Source organism: Syngnathus acus, chromosome 3 (genome assembly GCF_901709675.1).
Source record: "Syngnathus acus chromosome 3, fSynAcu1.2, whole genome shotgun sequence".
Lineage (NCBI taxonomy): Eukaryota > Metazoa > Chordata > Actinopteri > Syngnathiformes > Syngnathidae > Syngnathus > Syngnathus acus.
This window is the reverse complement of record NC_051089.1, coordinates 5,656,769-5,676,680: the sequence shown is the minus strand read 5'-3', so window position 1 is coordinate 5,676,680 and position 19,912 is coordinate 5,656,769. Positions and strand designations below refer to the sequence as shown.

Below are 19,912 nucleotides of genomic sequence, written 5' to 3'. Positions count from 1 at the left end.
ATTGCAATTTACTTCCACGTTAAAGCAGAGCCAAAGTTAACATGTCGTAAGTGCATCGTGCTCACCGCGAGCGGTCTCCTCTGTAGCAGAAGACAAACGGCAGTGTCAGTCGTCTTGCAGACACCCTGCAGCACACACCTAGTATTGCTAAAACAGCCCCTGTGTTGCATCACTGCGGAGCCAAGCCAATGAGGAATATCACACGTGAAATTAACGTTAACATGACATCCGTTCAACCAGCCCCCCTTGAAGTGTTTATTTTAATCGAGAACCCATCCGGCGCTATCGGCATCTTGTGGAATCATCTTTCGTGTTTGAGTTGTGGGAAATATATGAGTGAAACCACCGTATATGTGACCTTTGCATCGGTCTCTATGTCCACAAATCCCGATTTGAATTAGAAATGCAATCATGGAATCCACACTGAAATCTAAATGTTAAACCCAGGAACAAAGCAGTTCTTCAAAGAAAAAAAGGAAGGCTACTTTACAATGCAACGCAAGTGATCAACCAAACATGAAAGGGCTGGGTGGACTTCTTCAAAGGACTACGGGCTGTTAGTATGCTTCGCATATTGCTGGAGAACCTGGAGAAGTGGGCGAATATGTGATGAAATTTTTAAAGGCATATCTTTGGATAGTTTTTGGCCTGGCTGTCTCTATTTATACATACATTATAATATATTAGTAAATAATTGTAATTAAAATGTTTGATGCCTCAAGTGTTACTGTATAATTTGCCATCATTACAGGATTGTACATGAATTTGAGGGGAGGGTCTCAAATGCTACATTATAAGATCTAATTTGGAATAATATTATAATCCCTTGTGGCGAAGGAGCCATCCACAGAGTTGAAATCATTAGAATATGCAACTATAGGGAATTAGTTAACAGTGAAAGTTGATGTAAAATAACCCATAACACCAAAATTACCACTGAGATTTATGGATGAAATTGTATTAATATAACACTCCGCGGGACATTTGGATTTTTACTTTTTTATTGTTGCTGTCATTTTACAAAAGACCGAGCTTCACAGCAGTCTCCTTCAAATGAGTCGTGCCCACGAGCTCCTCCGAAATATCAGTGAAGTACAACTTCTCATGACTTATTACTTAAATATTCTTCGCCTCCCTCCAGCGGTTTTACAGTAGGAGATCTCAGACGGACGGAACTTTTGATGTCAGTGAATGTCTCACTGAATGGGTCACACTGTAGCTAAATTGCAATTTGGGTGCGGATGTTTTTATTAAAAGCGGCAAAAAAAGAAATGAATAAGTTCGATTGAACGGTTATAACATACATTTTACATTACTTTTATTGGTTATTTGCAATGAGTCAGGTCACACAAATGGGGGAAAAAAACTATACCGTGAAAAAGTAAGACTTATTGCGAATACATCGGGTGAATGTACATACTTCTATACAATGAGTCAAGGTTCGTCTTTGCCTTTATATGGCAGTTTTCACAAATGCTCTCGGAAGCTCTGCCTTCTTCATCTTGTGTCTGCCAGTCAGTTACCCGGCAACACTCGTGTTCTACCACCTGTGTCTGATTTCCTCGACGGTTCAAAGTCAATTTACTTCCTTGTTTTCCATCCAATCTTGTTGGCTCATTTGTTTTCTGGTTGCGTTTCACTCTTGTCCTTAGTTTGATTTCAAAAGGAAAAGTTGTTCCAACCCGTTTGCCTCACTATAGAGAAGTTCTACCTTTTAATCGGGCCTTCTAAATGATCTCATCGTGCCTATCTGGTTCGACCCTTCCGTCCCACACAAAAAAAACCATGCGTGTTAGTGTAACTAAAGACTAAATTTGTGATGGTACGTTGTTTGTATTGATGATGTCACGTCAGAATCACAACATTGTTCTGGTGAAAGAGAGATTCCGATGACACTCCTGGCCATGGCATTTTTGGGGAAGCACACATAGTATGGCATTTTCTAAACCTATTACCGGTTTCATCATTGCACGCCTGCAATGCCATTACATTGTGTAATGTGGCAATGAGAAGTGGTGACAAATTGAAATCCAAGGGCATTATTGTCACCCGGCCTCGTGAGTGAGTCAGCGGGGACAATGTATAAATAGCCCTCCCGGTCGCAACAGCACACGAACTCCAATTCGAATAGACTCTACGGTGGACAAACATAAAGTCTACACACCCCTGCTCAAATAGCAGGCTTTACACTTAAAATCTGGATTTATTTTTATTTTTTTGTTGAAAGAGGTCAGTACTATTGTAAACGAAGGAAGCCCTCATAGTGGTAAACGATAAACAACTGTAAAATGTTGATTTGACTTCCCGTGAATGACCCTGTTCAGATTGCCCTCTTACAGTTTACATGAAGAAAACAAATGACCCTCAACAAATTACTAACACATCCATCACTCGTCATGCGTGGGAGTGAACAAGAGCGGCTAAAAGCCCGGACAGACACATATAGATATGATGGACTCTTTCAGTGCGGGTCACCGAGTTGTCTCGGCCGTCGACGTAGTCGCACTTTACTTCGCCGACAGACACATACGATGATGGCAAGTGATGAAATTAAACAGTTGACAATATTAATAAGAAGCAACACTAGTCTGTTTCCTCATGTCTGTTATTACGGAGGGGCGGGTCGACTGAGCCCGACTGAATCCGAACCAGTGGGGGAATATTAATGCTGTCTGGGATAGCTGTGAGTCATGGCGAGCCACCGTCCATTTAAACGAGTATCATTAGGCGCGCGGCCACTCTTTGACTTCATCAGTCACAAGCATAAATGTGCTTTTTGACAATAGTTTTTAAAGATGCCAATCTCGTGCAGGAGGGCAGTTGGTGCTACTACTTAGGTCAGCAAAATGGAGTCAAAGTCCAATCCTCTTGGGCCACGCTTTACTTCAATTCTACACTCGATCATCAATCACTGGTCTCTTGAGTAAGCGGAGAAAAGAAGCACCAATCCGGAAAACAGACTCAATCTTTTTCTTTTCTTCCCCCACATTAATTGGAAACATCTCACGTTGCCAGACAAAGCTCTTTGAATGTAGCCAGTCGCTAATTCCGACTACAAAAAAACAGAGCCATTTAGGGAGGCAAACTGCGGGCGTCCTTTGCGGCATTATAATTCACGGTGTTATCAGGTGGAGAGTTTAAACATCAAATAAACGGACTGGATAATTAAATCAGCAAACTTTGAAGGTGTGCCCGGGCATTAGTTTTTGGCTGAAAGGCCCGAGACTAAAATGATTTTGTATCACGCCGAAACGGACGCCAGACTTACTGAAAGCAATCCCTCTCACAGGATTTAGCTGGGGAGCCACAAAAAAATGTCCGATGCGGGGTCCCAGCTGTACCCGTGATAGTCCGCCCCGTGCGTCCGAATATAAAATGCGCTCAATCAATAACAAAAGAGAGCTTTCGCGCCTTTACGGCCGCCATAAATAACAGTGTTCTGAAAAGATGAGTGAGGGTGGGGCGAGAGTACGGGCTTTTTACCGACCAGACTGTGGACACATAAAAAAAATGCTGTTTGTGACAAGATGGCACAGGAGTGTCATCACACTGGCTTTGATCGTGTTTGATCATTTCCATCGTTTTGCAGAAATGCTAATGTGGATTCTGGGGGGGTCCACTGTGTCAGACTCCATAGTATGGAGTGTGTGGGTGTTTGTCTCCCAACACTAAGGTTGAGGGTTGGATACTGTGACCAAGCCTAAGTGTCCTTCAGCAACATACGGAACCCCCACAGTTGCTTCTGCTAAAGTTATATCGCACAGTTTTACTCCTATTTTTCCATTTTCTTCACTCTCCAGCTAGCCATCCATTTTTATACCGCTTATTCTCATTAGGAGCACAAAGCTGAAGCCTATTCCAGCTAGGTGAGAGGCGGGGTACAGCCCGGACTGGTTGTCAACCAATCAGAGGGCTCACAGAGACAACTCATATTCACATCGATGGACATTTTAGAATCTTTAATGAACTTACCATGCACGTTTTGGGAATGTGGAAGAATGTGGGAGGATTATGGCGTGCCCCGAGAAAACCCACACAAGCGATGGGATGATCCCTTTAGTCTCCTCTCACCAAAATCCAATAAAGAAGTAAACGGGAGAGCCATGTTCTCCTTTATTGTCGTTTATCTTCTTTCCGACTGACGAAGCAAGTCGAGATGAGCCAAACCGAGTTAACTCGGTACTGTAAATGGTATCAGTACAAAATTCTATACTGACCAGAAACAGACGCTATCATTTCTTAAAACGGGGGTGCTCATATCTGCTCAAAAAGCTTTGAACAGTAAAAAGTAGAGACGGCACCAAGGGCCCAATCATAAAGAGACAAAGAAAGTAGCTCATTTTATCTGAGCGATTGTCGCATTGAAGAACAGCAGGGCGCAGATCAAAAAGTGGCAACAACTAAATCCGACCCAACAATCCCTCCGAGCCGATGTGTAAGACTGGAGCCATGACAAATAACATTTTCTGGGCCGCAAATACAAAGATGCAATTTCCTATACTGAAAGCTTCCAGGAGGACATTGAAAGTCAACAGTCAAAAACAGTGACAGCCGCCTGAGTTAATAATCCTGATGGCGCCGCTGCCGCCTACCTGTGTTTACTCTAGATTGCCTACATTACCTCATACGTCTGTGTTGTCGTTTTCCCCGGCTGGCTCCCTGATAAGATAAAACACACTTTCGGCGGAAGAGAGGGAGAGCATGTTTGTGCACCTTACACTGATTAATTCAACGTTACATTGAGAAAGTTTGCCGCGGCTCCGCTGACAACACATTCGTTAATACCGCTATTTTTTCTTTCCCCCCTCGGCTCCACCGCAGACTCTGCTAATCACATTTAGATTAGTGGGAAAACAATGGTGGAAAACACAGCACCAGAATGTTCTTTGGGTAAGGCTGCAGCAAAAAAAAAAGTATTTTTGATTAACATGCTTGAAAAGATTATAGATACTAAATAATGGTAGGCTGGAAAGAAATGGGACTACAAATTTCACAAGAGCATGCTGTTGATGGACGCATTATTCAAATTGGACCACTGGTCATTCTAATGGCGCGGTGTTTAATGTAAAATAGCTGTTTTGTGTAAAATAAAGTTGGAAGTTGTTTGTAAGCATTTAAAGCTAAAAAAAACAAAACAACGCAATTTATAGTCGGACTTGGTCACTATCCCCCAGGCAAGGCAAGTCGGGGGGGGGGGGGCTCGTCAAGTACTGTAAGCATAGAAGATAGCTTTTTTTTAACCGCAGCTTGAAGACATATAATAAAGTTTTAGTATATGGCATAAACTTTTACTATACTGTATAACTGTGCGATTAATCACACATTAATCACATCTTTCATTTCTTCTAAATTGTGTTCCACTGAAGTGGAAGAAGCTGTCCGATGGCGATAGACCCTTTCACCCTAGCCTTAAAAGCTGATTTTCAACCTTTATCCTGCTTTCTGTATAAACGGCACCGACACGGAACGTGGGGGGGACTAAGTCCATTCATCCATTTTCTGTAGTGCTTGCCCTCACTCGGGTCACGGGTGAGCTGAAGCCTATCCCGGCTGACTTTGGCACATATAGACAAATGACCATTAACACTTACATTTACGCTTTCACGCTTCCATCCATCTGGGAGTTGGAGCTTAGCCCAAGCTTGGCGAGAAAGTACAACTTGGACAGGGCACATACAAGCAACCATTGGCTCTTCGATGAAAGTTACATAACGTCAGGTTTTTGAGCTAATATTCCTATTGACTGCCAGAACTATCAGTCAAATTCCTATTTCTGTAAGGAACAAGACAAATGTTACAAAAAATGGTTCTGGCTCAGATCTCTGTGTAAGAGAAGCTGATGTTGTCTGGCTTTGTTGCTCATAGCGCTATTGCAACAAAAAGTCCCGCCCACCGTCTGTTCTTTTACTGCTTTGGTTAGTTACTTTTCAAAGACAGGCGGGGAGGCAGGTAGAATGGTACGGTCAATCTTTAAAAGAGAGAAAAAAGGAGGGGGTGTTGTAATTTCGAGAAACTGTCATGCCTGGGATGGACTCGCACACAAGAGTTAAATGCACATTCAACTCAGCTGTCATGCTTTCAATAGGCTCCGGGTGAATTTCTAAACCATGCCCTCCATTTTCCTTCTGTAGAACTTCAAATACAACAATGGGGCCAGGCAATCTGGACTGTATAGACACATCAGTGCATGCAGGTGTTAAGGGTCATGTTTTTGTGTCGATGATTTCATGCCGATTCAGGATGCGTAGCGTACCGTATATGTAGAGATGGAAAGGTTGAAGGCTGGCTAATGCTTGGCCTGCTTACTTGGCGCTCACTCGGGTCCGAGCCCTTACAAAAAGTATTTTCCCTTGTCGGGTCAAAATGTTGGACCTAGCAAGAAGTCTTCTCAGAAATCCTTGGGTTATCTCTCTCGCCCATTAACGAGTCAATTTCCTGTCAACTCTTTGGACACCATCATGGTGCTTTCTGTCATCCACTTTTCACCTTGTCTGCCTCATTTCCGCTCTTGTTCGCTTGTCGTACTTGGCCACGAAATGCTGCGCTAGCGTAGTGATGCCGGGGAAATTACGACCGGCTTCAATGGGAGTGCTGGCTGAGATGGGCTGGTGCGGGGGGATTGGAGGGGTCATGTTGCTGAGGGAGGTGGTAGTTCGGTGACGGGTCTTGAAAACAAGCCATCAGCAAAACTTGCTGCGGCAATCACACCAACCCTCTGCCTTCACAGGGAGGAGGGGGGCAGTAGTAAATGATAAGAGAAAGGACTCTTGCACTTAAAAGCCACAATCATCATATTTTCTTACGGAGACTAAAGTGGTAAGACTGGACTAGAGGAGAGTGAGATGATAAAACCCCAGCAGAAAAGCAGCAGCTGATTTGAAGACTCGAATATGCTTCGTTCCAACACTCTCTTATTCAATAATTCCTCACGGTCTCCCGCACAATGGATCGGCGCTGCAAAATCTATAATATCCCAGAAAATTCAAATACTCCAGAGGTAGAATGTGGGTTTAGAAAGATAACATCTCTGAGATGCTTGATACAGCTAAAGCTGCTAAAGATTTTAGAACTGAATCAGTTAATCGCCCGCGACAGAAAGTCAAAGCAAACGATTGAAGTATTAACATATTACAGACCAAATGCTCACAGGGATCAATATCATTCTACTTAAGTGCTGCGGGTGCCGGCAGTCTGCGTTTCAAACTCTTGCCGACTTTCAAAACTAATCAAGAAGACGACAACATTTACAACTTCTGTGGATTCAAAATGCTAATGAGACGCAATGAAATAAACTTGGAGACTGGGAAATGTAGTCTTGTCATTGAATCAACTTCAAGAACCTACCAAGTTTCCAACACACCAGAATTTCTACAGATTAGTCGAAGATCAACCTTGGATTAAAATAGTCAAGAAAGCCAAAGGTAACGATTGAAGCATTGACACTGTACTTACTGGCTAAGCGCCCTGACTGTAATAATGGATTACAGCGAAGTACAACAAGGCAAACAGAGACTGGCAGGGAGGACATCCATCTCAGGTAGACAGTTCCCCTACACTTTTCATGCCATCCAGTGACATTCTCACAAATGCAGGAATTTCTGTCCCACCGAATCTTGACTCTTTACTATTTAATTCATTTGACCTAGAGAATGCTAATGCTGGTATCTATGAGTCCTTCCTTAACCCAGATACAAATTACACTCCCTTAAAATCTGTTGAAATGTCATGTGAATATTTTTCTGAAGATATGTTTAACAAACTGTGCAATACTCCTCCTGGCCACTGCCAAACAAATGTATTCTCCACTGTCCACTTCAATGTACGGAGTATCTCTAAAAATTATGATGGTCTAAAAACCTATTTATCAACCTTAACACATTCTTTTTCAGTAATAGCTCTTACTGAAACTTGGATGGTTGATAATACATCTAGCTATCCTCTCTCTCACTACACTCCTATACATTCCTGTAGACCAAACAAGCAAGGTGGAGGAGTCTCACTGTATGTGATTGATAACTTAAATTTCTCTCCCAGAAAGGATTTAAGTGTCAATTTTGACATGACTGTAGTAGAATCTGTGTTTATAGAACTCTCCTCTTGCTCACTTATAAACAACAAAAATGTGATAATTGGATGTATATATAGACCACCAGACTCTGATAAAATCACCTTCAATGAAGCCGTCGACTCTACTCTAGAAATTATAAACAAAGAAAACAAATTATGTGTCTTACTTGGTGACTATAATATTAATTTGCTTGAATCTAAGCAGTCACATACAGCAGACTTCCTTAATACATTATATTCCAGAAACTTTTTCCCTCTTATCAACAAACCCTCCAGGATCACAAGCTCAACGGCCACTCTCATAGACAATATCCTATTTAATTCTCTAGACTACAAGATAACATCTGGCCTTTTGATCTGTGATGTATCCGACCATCTACCTGTCTTCCATCTCATCCACAATGATAGTAGTCCTGAAATCAAAGATCATATTGGAGATCAAATGAAATTCCGCAAATTTACTGAGAAAAACATGGTATCTTTTATATCTATCATCAGCTCTGTGTCATGGGATGAGGTTATCCTGTTGCAAGATGTCAACAAAGCCTATCACTCCCTTCTAACAATACTCACAAATGCATTAGAGTTCTCCTTTCCTTTAACTTCTAGTCGTAAAAATAACTCTAAGGGGAAACCATGGATAACGGATGAACTAAAAAAATCTTCACGTAAAAAAAATAAACTATATAGAAAATCTATTGCAAATCCCATCCCTATAAATATAGAAACATACAAGAAATATAAAAACAGATTTACAGCTTTACTAAGGAAAACCAAACAAACTTACTATGCTGATAAATTTACACAAGCCTCCGGTGACATCAAAACAACGTGGAATCTTATCAACCATTTATTACATCGCAAGAAATCAAAAACATCTACCCCAAGTGAGATGCTGGGGAAGAATAGAGCTCATTCAAACCCAATAGATATTTCTAATGGTTTCAATGATTTCTTTGTAAATGTTGGCGCTACCTTGGCATCTAGCTTCTCAACCTCTGATACAAGCCCCTGTTGCCTTATTAAAGGGCAGTTTCCTTCACTCTCCATTCTTGATCCTCCTAGTGTTGAGGAAGTTTACAACATCGTCATGAGCTTGAAAAACTCGGCCCCTGGCCATGATGAGATCAGAAGCATACTTATTAAGAAAATCATTCATTCAATAATAATTCCACTAACACACATTTTCTCCTTATCTTTAAAATTTGGCATTGTACCCCAAGAATTAAAAATTGCTAAAGTCATTCCTATCTTCAAAGCTGGTGAGACTAATGAATATGGTAATTATCGACCTATATCCGTACTTCCTTGCTTCTCCAAGATTCTAGAAAAACTGGTTTACTCAAGATTGGCAAAGCACCTAGAAACAAACAATATTCTCTATAAACATCAATACGGTTTCCGCAAAAAGTTTTCTACTGAGCATGCACTGCTTCAGCTTGCCAACCACATCTCAACGGCTCTTGACAATAAGAAATTCGCTCTTGGTGTCTTTCTAGATTTAAGCAAAGCATTTGATACTGTCGACCATAAGATCCTCATCGCTAAGCTAGAGAGATATGGAGTGAACGATTCTGCCCTGAAATGGTTCACTAACTATCTCGCCAACAGAGAACAATATGTATATATAAATGGTTGTTCTTCCAACAGATCTAAAATACTATTTGGGGTCCCGCAGGGCTCAATATTGGGTCCTCTATTATTTTTGGTGTACATAAATGATTTTTCCATGTCTTGTTCAAATTTTCTTCCTTTGTTATTTGCGGATGATACCAATCTCATTGCCACCCACGAGGATTTTAATTTCCTCATTGCACGTGTGAATACTGAGTTGCACGCTGTTACAAAATGGTTCAAAATAAATAAGTTGTCACTCAATATAAACAAATGTAACTTCATGATCTTCTGCAATATAAATAAATCTTACCCCAAAGAACAGGCCAAAATTTACATAAATAATAACGAAATCCATCAAGTTACTAGCACTAAATTCCTAGGAGTTATAGTAGATAAACACTTAAACTGGTCTGAACACATTGATTTGGTTTGCAAAAGATCCATGAAAACGCTAGGTATCTTACGAAAAGTTTGTCCCTTGGTCCATCCGTCTGCTCATCTCACTCTGTATTATAGTTTCCTCTTTCCTTTACTCAATTACTGCAACATAGTCTGGGCAGCTACATATCCAACATACCTCAGCAAATTACTCATCATACAAAAGAAGTTCCTAAAAATGATCTCTTTTTCAAATAGATATGAACCATCGGCACCATTGTTTAGAAACTATTCATTACTGCCAATTGATAAAGTAAATATTCATCAAACCTGTCTACTCACCCATAAATATATATACAGGAAACACTGTCTTCCAGCCACTTTTCATAATTTCTTCGCATTTGTATCGGAATTACATTCTTATCCTACAAGACAGGGGGACAATCTCCACCCACCGTCCTGTCGAACATCACGCCATCAATACAATATCCATTTTAGAGGGCCCTCACTCTGGAATGAGCTACCAATCCATATTCGATCCATATCTTCACAGGTTGCTTTTAAAAAGCACCTGAAACACCACCTTCTCCACTCATGATCCTACCAGTCCAAAATTACTCCACCGCACTCAGCTGATCCATACTAAGAACATCAACTTAAACCACTATTTATACCCTGATTCTTCCTTGTTTTGTTATTTTCTGTTTGCAGTTCTTCTGCTTCCGCTCAGCTATTTTCTTACCTGGTGTTTTTTTGATTGTTTCAACATCACTAAAGTGTCAAATTTTGTTTCTCTTGTTTCTCATTTTGTATAGTGTATTTGTTTATGTATGTATACGTTCACTTTCGTATATATGCATATATAAATATGACGATTTAATATTTGGCTAGTTATGCTTGTGTTTATTCATTGATGTTTATTCATTTATATATATATATATATATATATATATATATATATTATTATTTTTTTTTTTTCTTTCTTAAACACTTGAATAATATTTGATGTCACAGCACTTTGTTTGTTGTGCACTTTGATTATACAGGAGTGGAGCTCCTTACAAGCCCTAGGCTTCGTCTCCCTCCCTGCACTGTTATTTGTTATAATAATATGTGCTAAACAATAAACTAAACTAAAGACTTCAATGCTCACACTTCCCATGCAGATCATTGACTAGACAATGCTTGACATTTGCCCCAATTCAAAAAAGGTTTGTTAATTAGAGAGATTCCTAAAGATGATATTCCCGATCCCATTCTGAATTTATACCCTACTCTCTGCTTCCCCACCACCCTCACATGAGTTTCTACTTTATTTTGATTTTGTTGTCATGGTCCAAGCACAAATTTAAGTAGCCATTTCAATACGTTTAATTCCAGCCCACTGTCCTAATACCCTGACACTGATGGTCCCAAACTTGGATGAAATAATGGTCGAGTAGTCCCCGAAAGATCATCAAAACCAAATCAACCCCTGATGGTACGAGCTGAAAGTCGCTACAAAATGGAATATGCAGTGAGCGGCTGCACGGCACGCATGTACGCACAACAAGCAGCGTGTCAACTAGAGCCTGTCGCACTCCACTCGGCTACAAAAGACTTCCGCGGGGTCAGCGTTAATTATAGTGGCTGTTGAGCACACAGCAGCTGTTGTAAACACATACATTTTCCTTTCAAACGAGCCCCCGCGCAAAATACTGTATATCTCCCTCATGTTTACGAGCGAGCGTCGTCATCAGACTACTCTGGCGTGCACAACAAGAAATTACTCTTCTTGGGTTTTTTTTGTGTATTTTTTTTTTCCTTAACTGCAGCAATTTGCTGAAAATTATCACAGTTTAAATTAAGGGTCTTGGGTATTTCTGAGGTTGCTTGTTTTAGAGTCCAACACTAAATTGTATGTTTTTACTGTCACAGTGCTTGCAAAGTTCTGCAAGTTTGTTCTGCTCTTGGCCAGCTTCTTCCAAATTCATTATGACTGATTCTCTAGTTCCGGAGAATGATTTGAGGAAATAAGAGACCACGCTGCTTCAAATCAAAACCCACAAAGCCCCGCATATACTGACCTATCTGAATTTAATTTGCAGCCCTCCGATGGTTTGCTGGAAATGGAAAATTGCAAGAAAGTTTTGTCCTATCAACTTGTTAATCTTGTTACATAAAGGTGCCGCTGTTTTTATAACACTTCACCGCAGTGTTTGAATGACGTTTCACAGCAGCAAATTTGACACAATCAAACAGCAAATGGTAGGACAGCTGGAATACGCTATAAGTAAAATATCTAAGTATATTTTACCCTCTTTGTGTGTTTATACTTCTCCATGGCCCGAGTACAACAAAACATGACTCCACCTGTACGGTTTGAAAGAGGCCATCTAAAGTATTTTGAAGGCCCACCCACCCCTTTAGCCCACTTTTGTCAGCTGGCCATCCTGTTTCCAGAAAGCGCATTCATTTCCCAGCCCAGTAGAGCAGCACACGGTGACAGCCCTACCTGGACCCCCACTTTACCTGCCCTGAAGTTTCAGCACCAGCTCAAGCCCAAAGAAAAGGTCCGGTCCACCTCTGCCATAATTTACGAGCTATTTCACACAGTTGTGCTTCCATTAGAGACCTGGCCTTGCCTTACCTTTTGCGGTCCTCCCTTTGCACTTAACAAAGAAGGGCAACAGCGGGATTAGGGGTATTTGAAGCAGAAAGTCGGGTACGGCGTATTAGAAACCTACAGTACATATTTTATAGAATCTGCGAATTCATAAATTTAAAAAGATTAAAAAATAGTAACATCGTCTCTTGCTTGCCCTTGGAGAAGATGTTTATCAAACTTGACACTGCTTCAAGTGCAATGGGGCAAAACACAAAGAATTCACTGTGATTTAGGATTCATTTGCAATAAACTAAAAGTCAACTCTAAGTTTTAGTCGCTGTTCAAAATGAATCAAAGTGTAAAATAATTCCCCGATTAATCAATGCGATAATCGAGAGGATATTCGATTCCAAAACGATGTGTTTCTAACACTGCTTTACTGAGTTCTTTGACAAACGAAAAGTGGTCTTTGGGCACAAAACAATTTGAGGCTCAGTGTAAAAATGGTTTTAAGAAGACAAAGTCGCACTCACCCGTGATGGTGACGAAGGCATTCCCCTCCTCCCCTAGCAATGGGTTGATGAGTCTGCAGCTGTAGGTGCTGTTGGGTTCCAGCACGACCGTCAGCACGCTGGTCAGGGAGAACAGACCCTCCTCGTTAGCCACCACCGAAGTGGTGACATTGTCGGTCAGGTTGCGGCCACCGCCGTCCTGCCATATGACATCGGCTTCTGGGTAGCCTCCGTAAGCCACGCAAGTGAGGGCCACCTCTTCACCCGGCCGAAGGTTAGATTCCGGCTCCAAGGTCACAATGGGCTTGGAGTAAGGGGCTGGATGAAAACAAATGCAGGGACATGCTATGGAAATTGACTTTTCAATTGCTTGTACATAAATAATGGCCTCGCTCAAGTACCTGCCCACCAATCGAGTGTGAAATTAAACAACCAAGTAAATGTTTTTGTTATCTGCTTGTTTTGTAAAAAGTGTGTCTGTCAGCCGGCCGTTCTGCATATCCGTTGCATGCGGGACTAATTTTGATAATAGCACCCCCCCCCCTCATCACCACCACTATTACATATCCATTTTTGTTTTACATAATCAGCTCGGCTTCCTGATCCTTGAGGTATTTTAAGAAAAACAAATATGATGCTTCAAAAAATAACCTTGAAATTGTTTTAAATTGAGAAAAAAACTATATTTGACAGGTTATGGATGGGCTAGCTAGAAGATTTAGACAAGCATAAAAACTTCCAGAATTTGGTTTGACTACCTTAAAAAATGGTTTATATCATTCACATTAAGGCATAAATTATATTTAGTGCCACTTAGCATAAAATCGTTGAAAATCCCACAAGGTATCAGTGGCATACAGGTATGATGCATCTCAACATACCCCAGAGTGCCAAAATTCAGAACTAATCCTAAAAAAAAAAAAAAGTTATGGTTCCAACCATGAGTTGGAGATAGGCAGAAATTGCCTGTCTCTGAGATTTGGAGACAACCCAAGGTCTGGAAAAAGAGTGTAGGCATCTGATGTCAGATTTGCTGAAAATCCCAATCCCTGGCGCTGAAGTAAGGGTACAAAGGTGGAAGCGGAAAGTGGCTGTTCTATTCCCAAAGCCAATCATGGCACAGCAAACAAGGGGGCGGAGCTGAGCCTGAGATGATTTGATCTGCTGGTGAAAAGTGGACTTTTACCATGGAGATGGGATTTACTGCGCTTTTTGCGAACTAGGGGTCTTTCATGCCTAAATTAAATGAAATGTAATTGTAATTACATATGGATCACAATTAATCGAGTCTTGGTGAAATCTTGCAATATTTTGAGTGCGACATTTTTGTGTCAGAGCATGTTGAAGAACTATCGAGAATGGAGTGAATTACGTCATAGCGGAATTGAAGTGGATATCAGTAATTGGAGTGAATCACATTACAGCATTTATAGTATGAACGTGTTGTATGCTTGGCGAGTCGATCAAGATGCAGCCGACTTAGTCTCTACTGTCCATTTGACTGCCACATTTCCATCAAGACGGTTGGCTTCTTTGCATTCACAGCAGGTAGGAAATATACAATGTTAATGTCGTTCAAAAATAGAAACCTGTATAAATCTCATGCATAAAATGGAACCAATTTGTCACTGTTGGGAGACGAACAGGATGGGGAGAGGGGGAAAAAAAAAACATTATTCATTAACAAGACCTAATGCACATCCATCCTCTGAGAATTGACCAGCCATCTCTCAATAGATATACAAAATGTGCCGCTGCACCGTAAGTAAATGAAAAGTCACGGCATGTAAGATGCCAAGATGTTGGGAAAGGCTGATTGACCAAAACAACATCTGATAGTCAAAGTCAGCAGCTATTGATCACAACAGAGGCCACAATCAGCGCTTATTGACCAAACATGCATTGTAGCAGCCCTGGGGAATCTGTTTATCATGTTTACTTACCCCATGCACTTAAGTGTAACACATGCTGTATTATTAGAGTGTGTGTTTAAAAGAACAAATCTTTGGATGTTAAACTCTTATTTAGTTGGAGGCAATATTTTTCAACATCAAATGGGGTTGTGTGTGCGGTACAAACTCACCGGCCACCTGAAGAAACAAAGCGGCGCTGCCGTATTCTCGGACTCTGACAAAGCAAGTGTAGCTGCCTTCGTCAGCCACCACCACCTTCCTCAGGAACAGCGAGGCGTTGCCCCGGCCCAGCTCGTGAGGGAACAGGCCGGTGCGGTTGACGAAGCGTTCGGCCTGGTCAGCCAGCTGATCGCGACCTTCGCTGTATCCGTACACGCTGCGCTTGGTGTCGGTCAGCTGCCAGAAGATTGTCACGTCAGATGCGTTGAATGAGCCAGCGGGGCTGAAGGAGCAGTTTAGGATGACGTCCGTATCGTGCAACGCCACCATGGGCTGGTCGGGGACAAGCACCTCCATCTGGGCTACAAGAGAGGTGGAGCAGCTTGTGAGTGAAATCGTACAAAGGTTAGAATGGAATTGACTGAGATCCTTCAAAGTCAGTTTGAAAAGTACGCTAGATTTGTTTCAGAAACAAATGTGGCAGCAGGAAGTATGTAAAAGGGGATTAACACAAAAATTCTAGAGTGTGATTATTTTTTAAGACAATGCCGCCGCCACTTCGACTGAAAAAGTCGGTGATTGAGTGGCACATGCTTCATTGTATGTCTAGACGAGGGTGAAAGCGTAATTATTCCGGATTAGCGGCCATTTCAGGCAGACGTTCGTGGCATCCTTGCGAGTCAGCGCTTCTCATTGATCCCTGCCAGCTTATATACAACGCCAAGACACTCCTCTACATCACAGGAGAGGAGGGGAAAAAAATTTCTCGAGCCTCAGGAGCGACAAAGTGTTTTGTCCCTATAATTATTGTTCAAATCAAGGTAGCATTTTTTGTCTCTTCACTCGCTTTTGAACTCCAACACGCGGTGTCGTTAGCATTGACTCACTTTGGTATGGGGTAGATTTGACCAATTCAGGGGTGCTTTAATCAACTATCCAATTAACAACAAACAAGACTTTGAGCGCCTTCATGTACGGACGCTGAGTCAAGGCAGGCCTATTTTTCATGCCGTGTACGTTTAACACATCCCAACGAGGTATTTCTTGCCACTGATGCCTGAACAGTGCCATCTATCGGCTAACGGTAAAACTGCAGAAAGATAACGAGGAGAAAAAGGGCTCCCGTGCCACAATAATCCCTTTCTGTTTATCGTTTTGGAAAGTCTGATAATGTTTTATGGGGGATAGAGTGGATAGAGTGTCATCTTGATAACTGAAGAAGTTCATAGTATAAAGCATGTTTTGTTTCCACAGTGGTGATTGGGTTCGAATTCAAATGTTGTCCGGTAAAATCTGGACCAGCCGTGTTCGACCTCTCAAGGTTGCTCGCTTCCACAAAAACATTCTCTGACGTCCATTGAGAAATCGGAGACTAATGTGACATTGGGTTGACTTTTGTTTAAACCACCAAATTGCAGTTAGAGCGGAAAAGTAAATGCCACACTTTGTTTCGTTTCTAGATCACATTCCTTGCACTCATGATAAGTGTTTCATTATTCCAAGAAGCAGGCCAGTGATAGCTCTCCATATGCATGTTGGAAGAAGAGGGTAACGGGACACAGGGTTCAATTAAATCACTCTGAAAGCAGGCATGGATGAGTCACGCCACCATGTGCATTCAGGAAGGTGGGGGCAGGATGGTTGTAGCACAAAATAGCATCAAGCTAAAGATAATATCTGTCAATAAGGTCAAGAACACTCTTGAATTCCTCTACTGTCCACAAAGTTTAGCGGAGAGGAGGGTAGTTGGTAGATGTAGCGGTCTTCCCAGTGGGGTCTTCCCTGAGGGGGAAGTAAGGATTCTCCACTCCTGCCCTCTCTATAAAGACATGCTGAGCAGCCATCGAGGGCAGGCTGGGAGACGTCAGGCTGCCGCGATTTACACGCTGCACTTTGTGTTTATGGGCCTCAGCTCTGTTTGAGTGCCTACGTGACAGAGACGGGCACTTTCACAGCCGACATGAAATAAACTCATTTAAGCCTTTGGCGGCCGCTGGCAGCTGGCCCTGCTTAGCGGCGAGCGCTGACTAGGAAAGGAAGAAAAGAAAAAAGTCTTTAAATGATCTTCACACCGCTCTCCACTCAAATTTCAAGCCTAAGCGTCACCGTGGCATTTTCAAACACCTACCAACAATAACGTTTTTTGTCAGGTGTTGGCAAGCCGCTATTGCTATTGTGGCTCGGGATGATGGGAAAGGAGGCTCGAGGCAAGAGCGGATGCGAGCGGAGCGTTTAACCACACTGTGCTAATCGGCACGAACGCGTACCAACTGGGATGTTTTATGCCCATTGTCGCCGGAGACGTTTCCGATGAGTTATCTCGTAAAATAAAAAGGGGAAGATGGTTTTAGTGTGGTTGTCCCGAGGACTGCTGTCATAAACTTTGTGTGAGACGGTTAGTTAGGTGGTCATCAAAGTGGTCATTCATTCGTTAGCTTTGGTTTAAGCCGTTCGCAAACATCCTATTTTAAACTTTGAGTTGCACTCCTTCGTTGTCTTGAAATGTTTATCACTAATCCAAGAAATCGTAGGGCAAATCTTTGCTTCGAAAACTTCGATGGTAATGATGGAACTTGTAAAAGCAATCAAATGAAAAAAGTTTCAACATCATGTTTCTCAGAATGAACAGCCATGAACGAGCTCCAGGCACCCTTCAAAAGTCTCATAGATTCTTTTTTCCCAAAAGAGCGGATGGAAAAAGGCTTATACGACCGACCGCATATGTTTTCATTTCCTGCCGGTATAACGACCAGGTATCCTTGTACTTTTTTGTCCGTGTGGTATATTTACCCAATTTGTGCTTCATATTTCCCCAATGTTTGTGCTTCAACAACCTGCTGCACTTCAATCAACCTTGCTTATCCGTGCAGCCTTACAATGGAGTTAATAATCGTACCTCATGACAACCACGGGTAAACAATCATGTCTATGTTCTGTGCCCATGCTCGTCCGTAAGCAGCAAAATATAAATAAACTGACTTGAAATGAGGAACAAAGTAAAAGCAAAAAAAAAAAAAATGCAGTCATATAGTGTTGTAATATGGCGTGATGGCAACCACATGAATCAGTGCGAGTATAGACCAGCGTTGGACAGAAAAGGTACAGGGTTTTTTTTTTTTTTTTAGCTAAAGCCTGGTATGGTCGTGGTCTTTGCCGAGAGAACAACTACTAAACTGGCCTTGAGCACAGTACAGTGCCAAATAATCTGACCGCAGTGGTCAAGTGTGTCTGAGCAGGGTATGTGGTTTGTTGGCCCAGAGACTTGCAGAGCACTATCCCGCTTTGTGGGGTTGGGTGTAAAAAGCGGAAAATGTCAGATGTTCCACAAAGGCTCTTATGAGTCTAGTTTCCCTTATCTCTATGAAGAAAGAGACAAATGTGTAGTATCTGTTTCAATATAATCCAACAGCAGTTAGCCTCGCACACATACACACACAAAACACGTTTTCCTCTCCGGCCCCAAAGGCCAGAGACCACATTGATATTCCACACCTGCTTGACTACTGGCAGGTCCGTAGCAACGCAGTGTGAGGAGTTGGACACAAGGAACTCCTGACACTACAATGGAGAAGCTGTAAGGAAGCTGCAGTGGAGCAAAGAGCTTTCTGTCAGCGTGACTGACATCGGTCACGTTGACAAACACGGCTGCAAATAACAAATGTTCTCAGTACCGGGGTGTGCATGCAAAGTCAAACGGCGTGGGAAGTCAACACAATTTAATGGTACAAAGTTGACCACTGCAAAAATGGTGCAATTTATGGTTTAGGTCATAAATTATTTCCAATGGTCAGTTCATTTCCTCCAGTGATGCTGCTGCAAGAGACTTTTCTGCCACACAATTAGTGCCTCAGTCTTCCTTTTGTCAAGGTAATAACTACTGTTCAATACCTGGACAGAGATATTTACACAATGATTGGGTCCTGGCCATCTGCTAATCATGGTGTGCACACATTTAAAGGGTAATTCTCACGGAGGCCAACGGTGTAGAAAGCATTAGTAGGAGTTTGTGAATGATCAGTACACGGCAAATGAAAAGGACATACTATTGATGTAGCGAGCTAAATGGGCAACAATTGAAGGTTTTAGACGAGTGATTGGAAAATAGTGTGTCAATATACACACACGCACACAAACACGCACACACACAAGTAGTGAACATGGGCAAAACTTGGTCGAGGTTAAGAAGAGGGGTTGTTTCTAACTACGCTTATATAATACTGCCCCCTACTGTCAACTTGTGATATTACAGGCCAACACATTTCCATTCTGGGCGTTTTGTACAGACCAGAACATCAAATGAGCTCTGAGCTCAACGGGGATGCGTGAGCCCTTTCATACTAATTACTTTAACGACACAATCAAGACCTGCAGGAATTCTGAAAGGAAAAGTGAGCTTTTGATTTCCGCACATGTGGATGTCCATAATCTTACTCGGGGGGGGGGGGGGGGAAATGGGTGTCATTGGATTGATGGGAGTGTGCACTGTAATCATGAGTTTGTCTGAAATTGGCAAACCGGAAATGGACGTGATAAGAGTGACTAAATGAATGCCAATCGGCGCACCCAATCTGAGTAGAGATGGATAGAGATGGATCCTATGAGGTGATCATCAGGGGAGATTTCATTTTCAGATGTTTCCCATCCCATCCTCGTACACAACCTATGCGCATGAAAAGGGT

At 42.0% G+C, this 19,912-nt stretch overlaps 1 protein-coding gene across 1 annotated transcript in view; it reads right to left on the bottom strand.

Annotated features, from left to right (window-relative positions):
• The window catches only part of cd276 (CD276 molecule), a 49,911-nt gene that overhangs the window by 25,030 nt on the left and 4,969 nt on the right, over positions 1-19,912 (bottom strand). Inside the window, exons 3-4 of the mRNA XM_037248478.1 lie at positions 15,245-15,595; positions 13,183-13,479 (exon numbers count right to left, since the gene is read on the bottom strand). Of these exons, the coding sequence (XP_037104373.1) occupies positions 13,183-13,479; positions 15,245-15,595 (648 nt within the window). The remainder of the gene's footprint in view (positions 1-13,182; positions 13,480-15,244; positions 15,596-19,912) is intronic.